At 49.3% G+C, this 21,174-nt stretch overlaps 1 protein-coding gene across 4 annotated transcripts in view; it reads right to left on the reverse strand.

Annotated features, from left to right (window-relative positions):
• The window catches only part of WHRN (whirlin), a 104,499-nt gene that overhangs the window by 54,915 nt on the left and 28,410 nt on the right, over window positions 1–21,174 (reverse strand). For 3 of the 4 annotated variants that reach the window (XM_030817691.1, XM_030817689.1, XM_030817688.1), the window contains exon 3: window positions 9,886–10,011. The exons of the other annotated variant lie outside the window; for it this stretch is intronic. In XM_030817691.1, coding sequence (XP_030673551.1) covers window positions 9,886–10,011 — 126 coding nt within the window. The remainder of the gene's footprint in view (window positions 1–9,885; window positions 10,012–21,174) is intronic. 4 annotated transcript variants of the gene reach the window in all.

The raw sequence follows: 21,174 nt of genomic DNA on the forward strand, positions 1-21,174 counted from the left end.
CTAACAGTATTATAGTTTTGCATTTTACATTTTAGTCTATGATTTATTTTGAGTTTTCATATAAAGCGTGAGATTGAGGTTCATTTGTTTGCATATAGACAGCCAATTGTTCTAGCACCATCTGCTGAAAGGACTACCCTTTCTCCAGTGAATTGCCTTTGCACTTTTGCCAAAAATCACTTGGGTATATTTGTGTGGGTTTATTTCTGGACTCTATTCTGTTCCGCTGATCTACGTACCCAGCCCTTCATTAACTGCCCTATCTTGTTTACTGTAGCTTTACCGTAAGTCTGGAAGTCAGGTACAGAGTCCTCCAATTTGTTCTTATTTCAGAATTATTTTGGCTCCTCTGGTTTCCCTGTATTTCCATAAAAAAATTTAGAATCAGCTCGTAAATACCTAAAAAAAAAATATGGCTTCCTGAGATTGGAATTGGAATTGTGTTGAATCTAGATCAAATTAGAAGATTTAACATCTTCATACTATTCAGTCTTCCAATCAATGAACACAGATCTCTCCATTTATTTAGGTTTTTTTTGTTGTCCTGTAATTATCAGCATGCAGAAACTACACTTATTTTGTTAGCTATGTATACCTAAGTATTTTCAGCATTATTATAAATGGTATTGTTTTTATTAACTTTGGATTCCAGTTGTTCATTGCTAGAAATAGAATTGATTTTTATATGTTGACTTTTGTATCTTTTGACTTTGCTAAACTCATTTATTAGTTCTAGGAGGTTTATTGCAGAGTCTTTGAAATTTTCTGTGCAGATGGTCAGAGTTTTATTTCTTCTTTTTGGATCTTATGCCTTTTATTTCTTTTTCTTGACTTACCGCACTGACTGCAACATCTAGTATGATACTGAGTAGAACAGTTGAGAGAAAAATTTTGCCTTATTTCTATCTTAAAGGAAAGCATTCATTTTTCAACATGAAATATGTTAGCTGTGGGTTTCCTGTGGATACTCTTCATCAGATTTGATCCCTAGTTTGTTTAGAGAGTATCATGAATAAATGTTGAATTTTTTAAAGTACTTTTCTGATCATATGGCTTTTCTCTTTTAATCTGTTAATTACATTGATTTTCAAATGCTGAAACAGCCTTGCATTCCTTGTATAAAACATCTTGGTTGTGATAAATTATCCCTTATAGAGATTGCTGGATTTGATTTGCCAATGTTTTGTGGAGGATATTTCCATTTGTGTTCATGAAGGATAGTGGTCTGGGTTTTCTTTTCTTATAACGTATCTAGTCTTAGTATTATATAATGCCAGCTTCACAAAATGAGTTGGGAAGTCATTCATGAAAGTGTCTGGGCTTGAGTTTTTGTTGTTTTTTTTTTTTGGATGATTTTAACTATAAACTCCATTTTTTGGACATGCAGTATATAGGATATGTATAGGTTATCTATTTTTCTTTCTTGAGTGTTAGTAGTTTGTGCCTTTCAAGAAATTGGTCCATTCATCCAAGTTGTGGAATTTAAAGGCAGAGAGTTGCTTGTAAGGTGCCCTTATTATGTGAGTTTTTTTTAACTGTCAGGAATTATATAAATATTAAGACATTATTTTTGTCACCTTCATTAGGACTGCCATAAAATCAGCCATAATTACAGAATGAAATACATTTAAAGGATCCTTATTAAACAAATATTATATAGTAACTGATGTAGTTTGGATGTTTGTCCTCTCTGAATCTCATGTTGAAATGTGATCCCCAGTGTTGGAGGTGGGGCCTACTGGGAGGTGTTTGGGTCATGGGGGTGAGCCCTTCATGAAGGGCTTGGTGCCTTCCCAGAGGTAATGAGTGAGTTCTTGCTCTATTAGTTCATGTGAGAGCTGGTTGTTTAAACGAGCCTGGGACCTCTCTTACTCCCTCTCTCACCTTGTGACACACCTGCTCCCGTTTCACCACCTGCCATGAGTAAAAGCTTCCTGAGGCCTCACCAGAAGCAGATGCCAGCACCACGCTCTTTGTACAGCCTGCAGAACCATGAGCCAAGACAAACCTCTTTTCTTTATAAATTAACCAGCCTCAGGTATTCCTTTATAGCAATGCAAAACAAACACAGTAACCACACCCCTTCCTCCATGAAGAAACAGGAAGCAGGTGTGGAGAGTCTGTCAGGCTTGCTCTTGCCTCCCAGCAGAAGCATCAGGATGGAATCAGCAGACAAAGCCAAACCGCCTGATGGCAACGGGGCTCTATGCTGGGGGCCCAGAGCTCTGGGCCCTTCTCTCAGCCAGTCCTTTCCTTCCTACTGGCCCTCAGCATCCCCATGTGTGAAATGGCGGGTTAGCAGCTGAGATCTGTGAGTGTAGACTGATTCCCGCCATCCGCCCTCCATCAGGGAGGAGCTGAAGATGGCACCTAATGTCCAGAGAGCACCTGTGACAAGCAAACCTCACTGTGGGCCAGGCTGCTACCCAGCCTCCTTTAGCCCAAAGGCAAGCATCTCTGAGAGACAGGGTCTGATTGCTCAATTCACAACCTAGATGAGTGGGAAAACCACTCACACTTCTCAAACAAAAATGCCTGCTCTGTGCTGTGTTCAGGCCAGGATGCAAAGGAGACAGTGCTCAAGATAGGAGCTTTGGAGTCAAAGACACCTGGCTCACGGCCTGCCTTCTCCACTTCTTCAAGACAAGAACAATTTCCCGGATACCTACTATGTGCCAGGTGCTGTCTTGGGCAGCGGATATGATGTGTAAAGAACATTCATTCTTTACCTCATGTAGCCATGATCTGGGAGAAGAGACATTCATTAAACAAGTGCTCCCAATTTATAGATGGGTTAAGAGTTTCAGCCAGGCATGGTGGCTCACACCTGTAACCCCAGTACTTTAGGAGGCCAAGGTGGGCGGATCACTTGAGGTCAGGAGTTTGAGACCAGCCTGGCCAACATGGTGAAATCCCGTTTCTACTAAAAATACAAAAAAAAAAAAAAAAAAAAAAATTAGCCAGGCGTGGTAGCAGGCACCTGTAATCCCAGCTACTCAGGAGGCTGAGGCAGGAGAATTGCTTGAACCTGGGGGGGTGGAGGTTGCAGTGAGCTGAGATCATGCCACTACACTCCAGCCTGGGCAATAGAGCGAGATTTCATCTAAAAAAAACAGAGTTCCTACCTCCTAGAGCTGGATAGAGACAGATGACACATATAGATCACCTGCTGCTTGGTGCATACTTAGCACAGGGGTGCTGTCCAGAGACTCAGTCCAGAGAAGGCAGGTGGGGAGAACAGACCCTGGCAGAAGCCAGTACGTGGAGGGAGCAGCCCCAGCTCGGTTGGCTTCACCAATGAAGTCAATATGGTCAGGCTCCCAGCAAAGCCCAGCACCCGTGATAGACCTGTAGAGCAGCAGGTCATCCCCACAGTCACTGAAACATTGTTTCTGCACCAGACACTCGATGGGCCTTCATTAGGACTGCCACAAAATCAGCCATAATCACAGAACAAAATACATTTAAAGGATCCCTATTAAACAAATATTATATAGTAACTGATGTAGTTTGGATGTTTGTCCCCTCCGAATCTCATGTTGAAATGTGATCCCCAGTGTTGGAGGTGGGGCTGGGAGGCTACCATAGCCACAAGCATAGCAGTGACCCCAAGATTGGGACATTCATGGGAACAGAGATCTTGTTCCAAGGAGCCTCAGCCAGGATGGCAGCTGGCCCCCAGGAGCAGAAACGAAATGTGCTCCCACCCCTGGGGAAACTCAGGTGTGGAGTCCATGGGCCAGGCAAGATCCAGGAACCACACTGGGCTTGGGAAGCTTAGTGATTTCTAAGAAGACTCAATGTCCTTTATTTCCTCTCTCTGCAGCCTTTTGATATTTGATCAAGTTAGGGTACTAGGAAGGTGGCAGAGCAAAGCGTATGACCTTTGGAGGGCCTTAAAAGGCCAGGTACTAGATCCCTGTGTAATCCCTGGGAAGCTACTGCACCTCTCTGAGCCTCAGTTGTTCATGTATTAAATGATGTTATTAATGTCCGCCACAGGGCTACCAGTAGGATGAAATAAAAGTGTATCTAACGTGTTGAGTACAGTGCCTGATTCACAATAACTGGTTAATAAATGGCAACTGCTATCATTATGATTAATTTCAAATGCTAGTCAATCTCAGTTGTCCTTAAAGGAACAAATGAGGTTTTGTGGTCCATTCTTTGGTGGGGTTTGAAGCTGGGGGGCAGATGCAAAGGAATAAGAGAGATCCGAAGACAAACTCTCAAAGGGGTGTTAGCCCCCACTGCGGGGGTAGGAAGGTGCCAAGTTCCATAGGGCCTCCCCAGGGCAAATGCTAGGAACCTGCCTGACCCCCCAAGTGCTTCTCCACTTAGGGCAGTGCCGTCCTGACACCCCCTGCCCCAGACTCAAACCAGGCCCTTCAGGAGCTAAGTGGGCTGAGCAGCTGGAAGCAAAGCAAAAGGCACATTTTCTCTCCAGGGAAGCTCTGCACAGCAGCAAGGAGCCCTATTTACAAATAAAACCTTTTCTTGGCTCCACTGCCCACATAGCCAAGCCCCTTTATTCCATTTCAATATGCCTAATTCCACTGAAAGTGCATTGGCAATAAACAGAATTAATCAGTCCTGGATGCCCAAGTGAGTGTAGGCTGGTGTTAGCATATCCAAGGGGCCTCGGAGGGGAAAGTACAATAAATGGCAGGAATATAAAATGCTTTACTGCGGAGGGAATTGAAGATAGAAAGGACTTTACTGAAGGCGGGCATTTTATGAGCAAATAAAGCTTTTGATTGCCTGCAACTGAGAGGCAAACTAAAGTGAGTGGAAACTTCTACGGAATATTTTTTCTCTGCCTTGTTTCCGAATGGAAATTGCTTTATTGTTGCTGTTTTTAAGATTATAAAAGGAATACTTGCTCCATTCAGATGCCGCCTAAGGACATAAACAAAGTGAAAATCATCCCTCATCTTACCACCTGAGATAACCACTGTTGACACTGTGGTGTGTGTCCAGCATAGATGTTTCTCTATGCATATTTTTGCATTCATATAGAATACAGATGAAATCCTGTTAGCTATGTGGTTTTGCAGCCTGCGTTTCCCACTTAATAATAGCCCATGAACATCCTTCCACATTAATAACTGCAGATCTTGATCATCGTCTTTTCACAGCTGCACAGTCTTGGGTGAATTACATCTCCTGTGCAATCGGGCTATTTCCTCAGCAGCATTGCCAAGGCATCTTCTCCCCACCTGGCTTTCCACGTTCAGCCACATGGGCCTTCCTCTGCACGCTGGAACACTTCTTTCCACTTCAGGGACTTGGCATTTGCTGTTCTTTCTGCCTGGAATTCTCACTTCCTCTTTCACATAATTAGTTTTGTTCTCTTTTAAATTTCAACCGAAATGCTTCCTCTTCCAGGAAGTCTTCCCAGATATCCAAGACCAGGGTTGGTCTCCCCGGCATACACTCAATTGGTTCCATGTGCTTTGCCATCTTGGTATTATTACAATTGTAACCAAATACACAGTTGTGTAATTTTTGTTTTTCTTACTAGAATATAAGCTGAGGAGGTCAGAGACTGTGTCCGTCTTGCTCAGCTCAGAAGCTGCAAAGTACAGTGTTAGCTTATAGGAGTCATGAGTATATATACTCACAGCCTAAATGGAAAGAGGAAAAGCAAGGGAGAGTCACAGACACGTGCTTACATGGAATGTCCACATCCTTCCACACAAAAGAGGGATCTATCAGCTGGTTACTGGTTTTGGCATCTCTTTGTAAATACGAAAACTATAGGTGAAACAGAGTGGAGTACATTCCTGGTGTCTGGGCACCCTCTTTGTGCTGGCTGCCAGGAAGCTCAGAGCCAAGTCCGTGTCCTGCCTGTAGCTGGGTCTGCAGCCCCACAGAGCAGGGTGTTCTGGAATATCACTCATCCAGGCTTCATCTCTTTTCCTGTCCCCCATTTTCCTTCTCCCCAATTTCCTCCACTCATTCAAAATTTTGCTCTATGTAAAGAGAACTCTCTGCAACTTTTCAGGCCAGGAAAATGTACAGATCTAGGAGAAGTCCTCGGAGATCAACTAGCCCAAGTGTCCAAGCAGGGAGACTGAGGTCCAGGGAGGGGAAGGACATGCCCACCTTCACACAGCTGGTCAGTGGAGGCCCCAGGGCTCCTGTCCTTCCCTGCTCAAGGCAACCCCAGGCTCTGTCAGGCCTCGGTTTAAATAACAGCTCTGATAACAGAAAGAATTTGATCTTGGGCAACTCAGTTTAAGTCTGTAAGTCTTGGTTTCTTCAGCTGTAAACCGAGGACTGAGAGGCATTATACCATAGTAGTTAAGAATGTGGACTTGGAGTTTGCTGGGGTGAGTTAAAATCTCAGCTCTAGCACTTAGCTGGGCGGCCTTGGACAAGTTGCTTAACATTGCTCCTAAATCTATTACCTATAAATTGGCGAGAAGAACATTCTTTTTAAAAATATATCATTGCAAAAATTGTGTAATAATGAATAAGAAGTATTTAGCACAGTATGTGACATAGTAACTGCTCAATAAAAGGGTAACAGGATAATAAAAGACACCACCCATCAGTAATCAGAGAGAGAGGGCGAGATGCTCAGTGCTCTCAGGCCAAGACCTAACGTGTTGTCTCTCTGGAATGCTCCCTCTCTCCCTTTCTCTTAACGTGGATTTAATCAGAGGGTACTTATCACCAACAATGTTATGTAAGCTGTTCATGCATTTATGTCACCAAGGACACTATGGCACCACACAACATCCTCTCAAGGAGGGACCAGAGGAAAACTGTTATGAGGCCTCAGAAGGAGAATAACTAGGCTTTTCAAACACAGCTGGTCTGTTTTCCTCTTACAGACATCACTGACTTGCTTCACTCTCTGTGTTGGCTGCCAGGAAGCTCAGAGCCAAGTCTGTGTCCTGCCTGTAGCTGGGTCTGAACCCCCACGCAGCAGGTGTTCTGGGAAATTACTTATCCTGCTTCATCTCTTTTCCTCTGCCCCCATTTTCCTTCTCCCCAGTCTCCTCCACTTATTCAAAATCTTTACTCTGCATTTAGAAACTGTCTCTAATCTTTACGTTTTTGGGGAAAATAAATGGCATTTAAACTTCATACAGACTAAATGCAATGTGGTATGCTGGATTACACTGGATCCTGGAACAGAAAAAAGACATGAGTGGAGAAACTGTGAATAAGGCCTGTAGTTTGTTTAACAAAATTGTACTGATGTTAGTTTCTCGGTCTTGACAAATATACCACGATTATACATGATGTCAACATTAGAGGAAGCTGGGTGAAGGATAAACAGGAACTCTCGGCAACTTTTCACTAAGTCTAAAATTATTCCAACATAAATTTATTAAATAAAAATTCCATACAGAATATTATCAGATTATTTCCCCCTGGAGTCCCAACAAAGCATCACTCCTACCTTCTAAAAGCAAAGCAAGCACCTAGATCCAACACGTTTCAGAATCAACTAGACCCGACCGACACTGTGGAACATCTCCTACCCATCTGGCTGGCCTGGTCATGGGCACAGTTCTAGAATCCGACTCCTCATTCCTGGATGGGAATCCTGGCTTTCCCTCTCATTGGCTGTGCAACTCTCCGAGTCTCACCTACTGAGCCTGTAAAATGGTGCTCACCAAAGGGTAAATGCTTGAGGGGATGGACATCCCATTCTCCATGATGTGATTATTACACACTGCATGCCTGTATCTAAACTTCTCATGTATCCCACAAATGTACACACCTACTATGCACCCACAAAAATTAAAAATAAAAACATAAAATGGTGCTCACAATAGAACCTACTTTCACAGGAGTATCATGAGATCAAACAAGTTAACGACATAAAGCACTTGGAAGAGCATCTGGGAAAGAAGACACATGATCCATGTAAATTACCATGTCTATAATAATGATGGTAATGATGTTTGTCTGAGTCAATCTGGGCTGCTATAACGAAGTACCATATACTGGGTGCCTTATAAGCAACAGAAATTTACGCCTCACAGTTTTGGAGGTTGGAAGTCCAAGATCAAGATGCCAGCAGGTTCAGTGTCTGGTGAGGGCCCACTTCCTGGTTCACAGACTGTGCCTTCTTACTGTGTCCTCACATGGTGGAAGGGGCGAAGTAGTTCTTGAAGCCTCTTTTATAAGGACACTAATCTCATTCGTGGGGCTCCACCCTCATGACCTAATCACCTCCCAAAGGCCCCACCTCCTAATACTATCCGCTTGTGGGTAAGGATTTCAATGCATGAATTTTGGAGGAACACAATCTGTGGCAATGTTTACTATAATAATAATAATTCCCCATTTGATCTTTGCAATAACCCTGAGAAAGGAATGTTACCTATTATTATTATATAGTAAAGGCAAGCAAGGTTAAACAAGTTAATGATGTAAAACACTTGGAAGAGTAACTGGGAAAGGGGAGACATGGTAGATGTTAATGATTATGTCCATAATGAGGATGATGATGATGATGATGATGTCTGTACCTTTGGGCTGCTATAACAAAGTACCATAGACTAGGTAGCTTATAAACAACAGAAATTTGTCTCACAGTTTTAGAGGCTGGGAAATCAAAGATCGAGATGCCAGCAGGTTCAGTGTCTGGTGAGGGCTTACTTAGTATTATTATACAGGAAAGGGAAGCCCAGACAGGTGGAGGGACTCTCCAAGATCACACAGCTATGAAAGCAAAAGCAGCAAAACTGGGACTTGAACCCAGTCTTCCCTACTGCAAACCCGGAGCTCTTCCCACAATGCCTGTTTCCTAAGAGAACCTGACAGACGTATCGTCTCTGTACTCCAGCCTGTCTGCCATGACGTGGCTTGGTGGCCACATGTGACCTTTTCTTCTTGTCTGCAGGGAAAATGAAATCTCCTGATATGAGGGCATGCAAGGAAGGCCCTTTGTTACAAAGATACAACCTCATCATGTGCTTCATTCCCCTGGCTTTGCACACAGACTAGGCATCCATCTAGTCAGTCACCAACAGTCAGACACGCATGGTCCTTCGGCCCGCCACTCCCATCCTTCCCCTTTACCCATCCCTCTCTCTCACACTCCCCATGGCCTGGCTCAAAGGCCACCTGTGCCATGGTGACCACTCCACTCCACTGCTGCTATGGCATCCCTGGCATCAGGATTTAGCCCAAACACATGGTGCTCTTTAATTTGGTGATTGGTGTCGTGGGTCCAGTGTCCCCATGAGCAGTCTTGTCTCTCTGAGCAAGTTCCCGGGCTACCCTGCAGGGTGCTAAGTGAGGGCTTTGGAATTCAGACTGCCTAAGTTCAAAGTCTGCTCCGCAACCCACCAGTTGTGTGGCCTGGGACAAGTCAGTTTAACCTCTCTATGTCTCTGTTTGCCCAACTGGAAAATGTGGGTAGTAATACCCTACCCCTCAGGGTCACGTGAGGAGTCAACTAGATGACATGTGAAAAGTGGATCACAGATGCTGGGCACACAGTTAGCCCTCTTTAAAATGGGAGCCAGTAATATCATTTCGATAACTGCTGGTTGTCTGGATTGAATGCCAGGTCTGAAGCTGCCCAGGGCACCCCCAACCCAGCTTATCACTTTCTCTCCTCTTCCCTCTCCACGCATCGTAACAAACCCTGAAGTCAGGGCCACCACAGGCCATCAGCAGTATTTGCAAAACAGCAGCACGACAAGTTCGGGCTGGCCTGCTGCCCACACTGCATAGGCGGCCACCCCGCTGCTGCTGTGAGCTGTGAATTTAGAGGTACAGCAGCCAGGGAGGGCTCCCCAGCTGGGACCAGTCCTCAAGGTGAGGTGCTGATTGCTCTGCTGGAGGTCTATTTAAAATCAGCAGCAAAGAGCTCCATGCACAGAGTTTTCCCTCCCTCAGGCCCTCCCTCACCTTGAGCCCGCTGCCTTCTGCTTCAGAGCCCGGGTCCACGCCAGTGATGTAAATGCCAAGGCCGTACTCAGCTCCCCCACGGATCGTGAGGCCCAGGGACCGGCCGTCCCCCAGCACCAGGTTCACCTGTCAGAGGGAGAGGATAACATTAGAGGGACTGGGGGAGCCATACCTTCAGGGGACAGCAGGCTGCAGAGCCCCCTCTCGTACTTTGAAGAGCACATCTTATCCGGCTGGCAAGGAGGCCCAGGCCAAGGCCTGGAAGATACCCTAGAACATTCCAGTTCCTGCCCCAGCTCTGCCTCTGACTTGATGGGTGACCTTGAGGAAGCCCCTCACCCCCTCTTGGTCACAGTTGCAAGTGTAGTGGGGGGAAGGTGCTGAGGGAGATGGCCTCCGGGATCCCCTCAGGGCCAACACCTGGGACTACTCAGACACTTCGCTCATGTTCTTCACGCCACAGTGGCCACGTTCACCTAAGGCTTCAGTCAGGGGGTGACTGTTCATGCCCCGGGGTCTCAATTAGGCTCCATCTGCCCTCCTTAGGATCAAGGCTCAGGCCAGGTCAGGGTAGCCACCACCCTGCTTCCTCATGGGTCTCCCGTCACCTCAGGGGTCTGCCTCCCCATGGGTCTCATATAATCTCAGGGTCTCCTGTCACCCCAGGGGTCTGTCACCTCAGGGGTCTCCTGCCTCCCCAGGGGTCTCCTGTCATCTCGGGGTCTCCTGTCACCCCAGGGGTCTCCTGTCACCTCAGGGGTCTCCTGTCACCCCAGGGGTCTCCTGTCACCTCAGGGGTCTCCTGCCTCCCTAGGGGTCTGTCACCCCAGGGTTCTCCTGCACCTCAGGGGTCTCCTGTCACCTCAGGGGCCTCCTGTCACCCCAGGGGTCTCCTGTCACCCCAGGGATCTCTTATCACCTCAGGGGTCTCCTGTCACCTAAGGGTCTCCTGTCACTTCGGGAGTCTCCTATTTCTCCTGGGGTCTCCTGCCTCCCCAGGGGTCTCCTATCACTTGGGGGGTCTATTTCTCCTGACGTCTGCTGTCTCCCCAGGGGTCTTCTGCTCTGCCATCCATCCTGAGGGACCATGATGGTCCCTGGCTCTACATACAAAGGGTGCACCCACTAAATGCAGTCCCAGTGCTGGGGCTTGGAGATGAGACAGACACAGTCCTGCTCCTGAGGGGCCCCCAGTCTAGTGGTACAGACAGTCAACAGGACTTCACGGTACAGTGTGAGCAGCATGTGACAAAGTGGCTCGAGGGCCACGTGGGTGCAGAGAAGGGGCAATGGTCCTGACTGGTGTGGGGGATGCTTCCTGGAGAAAGTGGCATCTCTGATGAGATGGGAGGGTGAGCGAGAGTCAGCTGGTGGGGGATGGAAAATGCAACATTCCAGAATATGGGACGGCTCAAGTCAGTGCTCAGGAGAGCAAGCCCCGCCCAGGAGGAGGTGAGTCACAGTGGCCACAGCAGGTGCTGGGGGACAGGGTAGGGCTCGCGAGGACAGGCAAGGGGTGGCTGCGGGCAGATTCTAGAACGGTTCCTAATCCATGAGGGAAGCTGCAGGGACGTGCAGGTTAAGTGTGTCTCGGGTACGAAAGAGGGATTCATGGAAAAGAAAGCAGGGGACCAGAATAGCTGAAACCTAGCCCAAAGAGATGAGAAACACCTGGCCACAAGACCCAGTGACAAGTAAGGGATCCAAAGAGGGACCCCAAAGAGAGCACAGTGTGACTGCCCACAGGACAGCGAGCGGTGGGGGAACCTTCAGGCCCCAGGAAAGACACATTTCATTAGGGAAAGCTATCCAACCAGATTTCTATTTCAGAAGTTATTCGTCCAAGGGTTATCAAGTGTTCTGTGTCCTTTAAGTGTATTATCTCATTGAATTCTTCAACGACCTTGGGCAGAGGTGGTGAAGAAGAGAGACTCAAGCCCCAGCTTCCCAGGGGAGGGCACAGCTGTGTGACCTTGAGCAAGTTACTTAACCTCTCTGTGCCTCAGCCTCCTCACCTGAAAATGAGGATGACAATAATATCTGCCTGTCTTATAAGGTTACCATGAAGAGGATCAAATTAAGAGACAAGTGAGAGCATGTGGCCACTCTCTGGCTCCTAGCAGATGCTCAATAAGTATTAGCTACTGTTGGTTCTGTTGCACACATCACAAGTCTTGTTGGGAAACCTGACAATGTCACACAGTCGCAGCCAACTCGTGGCCAAGTCAGACCTGGGTTCTGCCCATCTCTGGAACTCTGAACTCTTTAATTTGCTGCTTCTCTCTGGGACCCTATCTGGGACCACCGCTTGGGAACAAAAAGCGGTGGCTTTGCTCCTATTGGTTGCCGAATGATGTCAGGAAAGAGTCCAATGGACAGTGACTCTCCAGGGTTTGGTTCCAAGATGGCAGACTCTGCGGTATGTCAGGGTGGTCTATCCCATGTGGGACAGTGCCAGGAGGGCACTGCTCTGTGGGATGGGCCCAGCTGCCTTAGTCCAGAACCAGCCCCAGTTTGCTCCTCAGACAGAATGACCACATTAGTAAGGAGGACCCTGGTGAGGCCCACAGGGAGCAAGGAGGGCTCTGCAGGGAGCAAGCAGGAGACCCACATGCAGCCACTGGTTAGACAGATGTTCTGGAAACAGCAGGCTCTGCGGACACTTGAGGTCAGACTTGGGAACAGTAACCCAGCCCCCATGATCTGACCCATCCTGCCCCTAGTGCTGTGCCAGCTCCAAGGCTTGAGCAGATCTGAGGGGACCTGGGTTCAAGGCCCACCCTGGTCCCTTGTCACAGGCAGCTCTGCATATTTGGGAGGAAACCGCATGGTGGTTAATGCATGTTCAGGCTCCGGAGCCAGACTGCCAACTTGCTAGGTGAGTGGCCCCGGCTAAGTTGCTTCACCTCTCTGTGCCTCAGTTTCCTCATCTAGAAAATGGGGAAACCAGTCACGCTCACTTCCTTGGGCTGCTGTGAGGGATGAATGGGTCCATTTGTGTAGAGTGCGTAGGGTTGTGGCTGGCACAGGGAAGCACTAGAAAACAGTGGCTGTCGTTATCCTCACAGTGGCATCTCAGCCAAGCCAACAGGTGCGACCTGGAAAGCATGTGTGGCCTTCCTCACGGGAGATGATGACTGTGGGCTGCTGTGCAGGCCGGGATGGCCATGTGGATGGACGTGAGCCAGGCTGGAGTCCCATCTAAACGCTTCTGAGCCTGGAGTCTGTGCTAGGCCTTGGGCTGGGTCCCTCCAGAAGCTCAAGAGTCACCGGATGGTAAGAGAATGCTGAGAGGAAAGAACAAGGCCACCCAGGACGGGACACTGCACCCCCTCCAGGACCAAGGCGCTCCTCCTCAGGGCAGCGAGTCTCTCCTCGAGAACTGCCCTAGGCCAAGGGAAAGAAAGCAGGGGACCAGAATAGCTGAAACCTAGCCCAAAGAGACGAGAAACACCTGGCCACAAGACCCAGTGACAGGGTCACACCCCTCCCTGAAGGCAGCTCTGTGGCTAGTGGCTGACGGGGGTGGGTAAAAGCCAGCCCCTGCCTCAATTCTGGACACCTCTGCAGGGCCATCCCAGCTCCAGAGCTCCCTGTGGGACCTGCCGAGATCTGTGCTGAGACGGCACTTGCAGCCCCGCCCTGTGTCCCTCACTGCTTTGCCAGTGTTGACCCCAGGGCACTGCTGCCGCTGTAACAAATCACCACAGTCAGGGCCTAAGAGCAACACAGATTTGTTATCTGACAGTTTGGGAGGTTGGAAGTACAAAGTGTGCCAAAAGGACCACACTCCTCCTAGAGGCTCCGGAGGAGAACCCGCTTCCTTGCCTCTTCCAGCTTCTAGGGGCCACCTGCATTCCTTGGTTCATGGCCCCATCCTCCATCTTCAAGGCTGGCAGCATGGCATCTTCCAATCAGTTGCTCTCTGCTTTTAGCATCACGTCTCCCTTTCTCTGACCTCCTGATTCCATCTTACAAGGACCCCTGTGATGACACAGGGCCTACCCAGACAATCCCCCATGTCAAGACCATCACATAATCACATCTGCAACATCCCTTTTGCTATATAAGGGTTCCACTCACAGGCTCCAGAGAGGAGGAGGTGGACATCTTCAGACTTGAGGATACTCTTACAAACCTTTTTCAGGCAAATCTTGGTCTCAGAGTCTATTCCCAGGAACCCAGCCAAAGGCAGAGCTCCCCAGAAATATGACCAATGAGACTTAAAGGCTGGGGCGGGGTGGGGAGGCAGCCAGGGACAGAAGAGGGAAGATGCCATTCCAGGAGCAACAGCATGTGCTAAGCCCACACACAGCATGGCGCGCAGCCCCGTAAAGTCACCACACGGCTCCTGTATGGCAAGAGTGTGGCAGGAGAGTGGGGGAAATGGCTGAGATTCACCTCGCTGGTGAGGGTGCCACGAGCCAGGCTAAGAGGCTAGGCTATGAGCAGGACAGTGACAGGCTCCAAAGTGGACTGCAGGAAGACTCCTGGAAATGGGAAGCAGGAGAGGGGCGACTTTCTAGAGATCCCCCATGAGAAGTGGTGTGTCTTATGATGGTGGTGATGTAGGAGGAAGGTGAGGTTCACATCAGGGACAGAACAGAGAAGCTGGCTGAGGACACAGTAGGCAACTCCTGCCTTGATCCCCACTCCTGCCATGCCTAGCAGAGCCCCCTCCTCCATGCTGCACCTTAAGGCCTTGGAACAAGCCAGGCCCGGCCCGGGGTCTACACACCCAGGATCTAGCCCAGCTCCTTGGGTGACCTGCAGTCAGTCCCCCGCCCCACTCCACCCCACCCCACCCCACCCCGGGGCCCTTCCAGCTCCAGGACATGAAGATCCCGGTAGGGAGAGAGCTGAGAGGAGCTTGGGCGTCTTTGCAGCCAAGCCCAGGAACACGCAGATGGCAGCCCGTGTCTGCAGCGGCCCACTCTGAATACTAAGGATGAAAACAAACCTCCCCACCTTCCCGCCACCTCTCCATAAATTCTTTACATCAGAATAAAATGAGTCTTTATCACAGAACTGTAATAACAGTTCTATCAAGCACAGGGTAATCTGCCTCAATTACTTGCTGAAAATTCAACCAGCATTTGGCATGAATCGGAATTCATCTATGGGAAAGCAAACGACACTGTGAGAAGCAGCCTGGCCCAGTGAAAATAACACCACTACTGCTAATAATATTAATAGAACAATAACTCACAAAATTGGTCACCAAATGTACTGTTTCCTATGTCCCAGGCACCGTGCTCAGCACTTTACACGCATTACCTCATTGAATCCTCACTCCTCCTCTATGGTTTTGTTGTTATCCCCACTTTCCAGATGAGCAAACTGAGGCTCAACTCTCACTGAGGGGTGAAATGATGGGGCTAAGATTCACATACCCAGCCGCTTGGCCTGCCTGCAGTGCCTGGGCATTTAACCAATGCACCACACTGCCTCTCACTGGCCTGAGTTCAAGTCTTGGTTCTGCCCCTCACTCTTGGGCACCCTTGGGAAAAGCCCTGTTGCTTCTCGGATCTTCAGTTGCCCAGTTTATAAAATGAGAATTGTGCACCCTGCTTGGGGCCAGCACTGCCTGTGGCCAAGCCAGCAGCCATCTCCCTTCCTGCCTTGCCACGGAGCCTCAACTATGTCCAAGAGGCAGCCAGAGCAGCTCCAGGAGATGACACCAGCCTAGGTTATCCATTCCCCTATACCGGGAACTGGAATGGATGTAGGTAATTCTGGGCCAGTTTTGGCAAAGAGGCATGGTGGGAGATGTCTGCTAGGGGATTCTGGGTAAGATTCTCCACTCTGAAAAGACAGGAACACAGGAAGAGAAGGGCCTCCTGCTCCCTCCACCCACTCTGCTTTGAGCACGGTTGTGAGAGGCTGTGATGGCAGGAGCAGTGGCTGCCATCTTGCAGCTGTGACGCAATGAGCCCAAGGCAAGAGCCAACAAGAGGAAGGAGAGACTCACTCCCTAGCAAACCAGAGCTGGGGCTGCCCAGCCCTACACCTCTGAAGAGAACAGTGAACACCTGAATGTGTGTGCTCCTATAATACAGGCTTTCTGTGATCCACAGCCAAAAGCACCCCTAACTGATAGCTCCGTCCAGGGCTGTTGTGAGGACGAGGATGCATGGGCTCCCAACTTCCACCCTTGCTCCTGCCATCTACCCTCCATCCAGTAGCCTGGACAGTCTGGCCGGAACCTCACATGCACCAGGTCTCTCCTCTGCTCAAAGCTCTGCCATGGCACCCATCTCACTCAGAGGAAAGTCCCCAGACTCAGCCATGTCCTCAGAGTTGCCCGTGCCTGCTGCCTCACTCCTCTGTAATCCCACAGGTCTCACTGCTGCTCCTCAAGACGCCCTGCTCGCCTGCCTGAGGCTTCTAGCTGCCTGGAGTACTCTGCCCAGACAGGATGGATCCGTGTACAATCACTTCCTCATCAGCTTCAGATCCTTTCTTTTGTCACCTTCTTAGTGAAGCCTTCCCTGCCCCTTCTCTAACACTGCCCCACGCATATGCCACCCTCCCATGCCCTTTCCTTGCTTGGTTCTCCCTCATTTTACAATAGACTGTATACTGTTTCTTTTCGTGCCCCTCACGGTCCCCCCACAACACACTAGAGCATCAGCTCTTGACAGTGGCCAAGGTGTTGTCTGTTTGTCTGTTCACTGCTGTATCCCCAGTACGCACAGCAGGCCCATTATAGGTACTTGGTACATATTTTGGGGGAAAATACCAGTACCTAGTCGGCATTTAGTAACTGATGGTTGTTGCTGGAATTCATTACTATGTCCAGGCACTGTGCTCTGTGCTTAAGAGCCTTGATTATTAATCCTTGAAACAGCCGCACATGGCTGGCGTGACCATCCTCCAATCATGGATGGGGAAGCTTAAGTGACTCATCCAAGGTTAAGTGGCTTGCCCAAGGTCACACAGTCAGGAAGTTTCAAAAACAAGCTTCAAACCCAGTGCTGCTGAGCCCAAAGCCCCTGCTCCTTATGTTCCAGGCTTGTAGCAGCCTGAGCCAAAGGGCAGGTCCCATCTTGTTTCTGTGGCTGCTGGAGACACATGAGCTTGACAGAGCGGCTGCTTCTGCTGCAGCAGGGTCTAACTGCTCACTGCAGAGTAGGGGGCCGTGGGACAGGGACACTGCAGTGGAATAAGACTTAGGAGGTTCTCAATAAAGCTCATGGGCAAATGACCAGGGAGGGGTGAGAGGGGCGTCTGAGTTCTACAAATAGCTGTTCCTGCCCGCATCATTCCCCTGAGCAGATTCCAGATACTGACCAGGATGACTGGTGCTGTGTGCAGGTAGGCTCTGCTGTCTCTTCTGGATGGAGCCACCACTGTGGCTGTGCGAGGGCCAGACCCAAAGAGCCAGAGCCAGGGGACACTGAAGAGACCAGGCATAAGCCTGAGATGTGAGCCTGACCTGTCCCAGCCACTCTCTAGCTGTATGACCTGGGATAATTCATGCAGGCTCTCCAGGCCTCTATTTTCATATCTGGAAAATCGGAATAATGACACTATCTGTAAGTATTTTATAGGACTGGCCTGCCAGTCAAATGATTCTACAAAACCACAGTGAAATCTGAAAACTGCAGTGAAGAGATAAGCCCCTGGCAAGCTGTGCTTCCATCACTCTGGATACTGGTTCATCACCACATCAACAACCCTATCTCCAATAAATATGGGTGATAGAAGTGTAAGTGTGGTATGTGGAAGCAATAGAAGCAGGAGACGCAGGCCGCCCTCTGAAAGCCCATCTGTGAGTTTCTGTTGGATGCTCTGCAAGGGCCCCAGGCTGAGCCATGACACCTTCACAGTCAGAATCCAAGAACAGGTGATCAGTCCTGCAGCTCAGAGTGGATCCTCAAGGCTGTAGGAGGCACGGAGGAGAAGGGAAGGCGCCTGCCTCAGAGGAGGGTCTGGAAACATCATGCTTATTCCCTCCACCCCAAAGACCCCATGGCAACACACTTGCTCTCCCATCCCGATGCAGCCTCCTCCCCTGGGCCTTCCGTCCTTCTCTTCTGCCACCCCTAGCCCTGTAAGCTGATTCAAACCATCCTCCATTTTGAGCCATTTCAAAGAAATGAGTTCACCCCACTCAACTCAGGAACAATCTCATCCTGAATATGCACACAGGAGGGAATGCTAGCAGAGTATTGGAACCTTCCCCCAAGGTTCATTTTCCACAGTTGAAGTTCACCTTGACTAAAACAAGAAACACCATTACTGGCTCCAGAAGTTCTTTGTGTTTTTACTTAGCCACTCTCACCCCTCTTGAAAACGAGCTTTGCACACCTTCTTTTTCATGGTCTTGCTAAAGGTCTTTGCATACCTGAAACTGATTTTGCCCTTCTTCCCTCACCAGCTAAGAGAATGCCCAGCAAGTCTCTGTTGTCTACAGAAAAAAAGTGTCCCCCACCCACATACATTCCCAGCCCAGCATCTCAGCCTGCAGGAGCTAACTCCATTCTACTTCTCCAACTTTGTTTCACAGCCAAAGGAATCGCTTAGGACCTGTCTTGCTCTCTCTAACCTCTGGATATTGTCATGCTGTTCCCTCTGTCTGGATCACCCTTCCCTTCCACTGCCACATGTCCAAACCTAAAATGCTGCCTCCTCCAGGAAGCCTTCCCCAATTTCTCTGGTGGGCAAGACCTCCCTTCTCTGCACACTACAGCACTCTCCCTGTCCCTTTCAGAGGACATGTATCACATTTATACCTCATAGAATGTGCCAGAACAATTCCTGTGCCACAAACTTGCCTCCTCACACTGGGGAGGTGAAATAGGGGAATGGTTAGGATCAACAGCTTAAAGAGATGCAGAATTGACCTTGCCCCTGAACACCACCATGTCCCTGCTGTGACCTTCAGCACTGTCATCACGTTGCCAAGGCATCACATAAAGGCCCAAAGTGAAGATAGATCAGGAAAAAACTCATACTACCTCACACCCATGAGGACAGCTACTCTCAAAACAACAGAATAACAGGTGCTGGCCAGGATATGGAGGAAGAGGAACCCTTGTGCACTGTTGGTGGGAATGTAACATGGTGCAGACACTAGGGCAAACAGTATGGTGGTTCCTCCAAAAATCAAAAATACAACTACCGTATGCCCCAGCAAGTCCACTTTGGGGTATATATCCAAAAAAATTAAAAGCAAGAGGCAGAACCAAGGTTTGAGCCCAGGCAGCCTGGGACCCAAGGTCTTAACATCCCTGCCACACTGACGCTATCCCACTTAGCCCCCTCATGACAAATCGATTCTAGTTTATAAGAGCTATAAAGGCAGTGGGTTAGAACAAAATGGGAAGCCATACAGTGAGCACTCTGCACCCTGTCCCGTTCACTTCTGAGGATTTGACAGTGATTTAAGAGCAGCCACGTCTGACTCCCTGAGCACTACATCTGTTCTTCTCTCTGTACTTTGTCTTCAGCCTCACGGGACAGGTCTCATATTACGGCAGAGAAGGACACTCCTGAAAAGGGCTATAAAACTATAACCAGCTCCAGGGGATGGCACAAGGATTTTCAGGGGTAACTTGGCTACATGTGTGATTTTTATGCCACTATTGCCCTGAGAACCCACTTCCTGAGAGGTGTACCTCCTCTGTGGAGGTTATGGTTAAAAGTCCAAGAGTCTGGCTGTGGCTTTTTGGCCTATCAGAAGATGAGACCAGGCTGCTGGAGAGAAGAGAATCAGACCCCACCAGGCCCCTTACCCAGGATCCAGCAGCCAGGGATCCAGAGACATCAGCCCATGCCCCTTCCCAATAGGGAAATGGGGTTTCCACGCTGCGTCAGGAAGAGGAGGAATAGGGAGGAGTGTAGATGCGCCAGTCTGGGGCTGTGGAATCTGGGACGGCCTCTCTCTGGGATGGTTCAGGGTGTGCCCTGCCTCCTTCGGTATCTGGGTCCTCCCTGGCGTACGATTCATGAGGCCTCCACCTCTGCATTATTTTATTCTTGAGACAGGAGCTCACTCTGTTGCTCAGGCTAGAGTACAATGGGGCAATCACAGCTCACTGAAGCCTGAACCTCCTGGGCTCAGGTGATCCTCCTGTCTCAGCCTCCCAAGTAGCTGGGACCAGACACATGCCATCATACCCGGCTAATTTTTTTTTAAATACTTGTAGAGACAGGGTCTCATTATGTTGCCCAGGCTGATCTCAAACTCCTGGGCTCAAGCAATCCTCCTGCCTCAGCCTCCCAAAGAGCTGGGATTACAGGTGTGAGCCACTGTGCCCAGCCCCACATTCTTACATGAGTTACTCTGAGACTCCCAGAGGCACCTTACCTAACCCCCACCCTCCCATCTGCTCAACCCTTGCAGATGCTGGCCTCAGTCTTACTTCAGGGCCTTTGCACATGCTGTCCTCGCTGCTTGGGATTTTCAGTCCCTGAATGGCACATGGCAGCTCCTTCTCCCTCTCTAGGTCTCAGCTCGGAAGCCATCTCCTCAGAGAAGTCCTCTCTGATCGCCTCATCCAAAACAGCCCGTCCCTCCCTGGCACTTTCTACCCGGCTCCTGATTTCACTCCCTCCCATCAGTTTGCACCGTCTTAATTATTTTGCTCACTGGTGCTCATTTTGGGATTATTGTCTCACTCTTCCCACCATCTCCAAACTCTGGATGCTTCCCAAGAGCAGGGCCCCAGTGCTCTCGTCCACTCCCATAACATCATCAGGCACCCAGGTGCTCAGCAAACACTGGGAGACTTGCTGGCTGGGTCGTGGTTGCCACAGCGCTGAGCCTCAGGTTCCTCATCTGTAAAATGGGGATGGCGACATCTACCCCCAGTGTGGCTGCGAGGAGGACTCAGGAAGACACTGTGAGCACAGGGCTGGGCACACAAGGGCTCTCCATCAATGATAAGCTCAAGTCACCCCCCATGCCCTGCACAGAAAAGGGACTGAGAAAAAGATAAAACAAGTTCTGTGCCCAACACTAGACAGCTGCCCTTGATCATGACTCAATAACCACTGGCAGCATTTTCTCAAGATTGTCAGAGAGCAAGTTCCCTGGTGGGGAGGGGGTATGAGCCCACCCAGCCCTGGCAACCTTAACGTGGCCTGGGCTGCCGTGGTGCATACCAACAAGCTACCTGCTGCCGCTCGCCTCCAATAGAAGCTGCTGTGATCTCTGCCGTGTCCTGCATATTGACGTTTGAGCAAAGAACACAAACCACATTAAATAAATGTTACAGTCTTATCGACAGGAAAAGGAGAGCTGAGAAAGAGTCTCCAGAGGCATGGTGCTTGGCCCGGAGC

The sequence above is a fragment of the Nomascus leucogenys genome, chromosome 8 (assembly GCF_006542625.1).
Source record: "Nomascus leucogenys isolate Asia chromosome 8, Asia_NLE_v1, whole genome shotgun sequence".
In the NCBI taxonomy this organism is placed as follows: Eukaryota; Metazoa; Chordata; class Mammalia; order Primates; family Hylobatidae; genus Nomascus; species Nomascus leucogenys.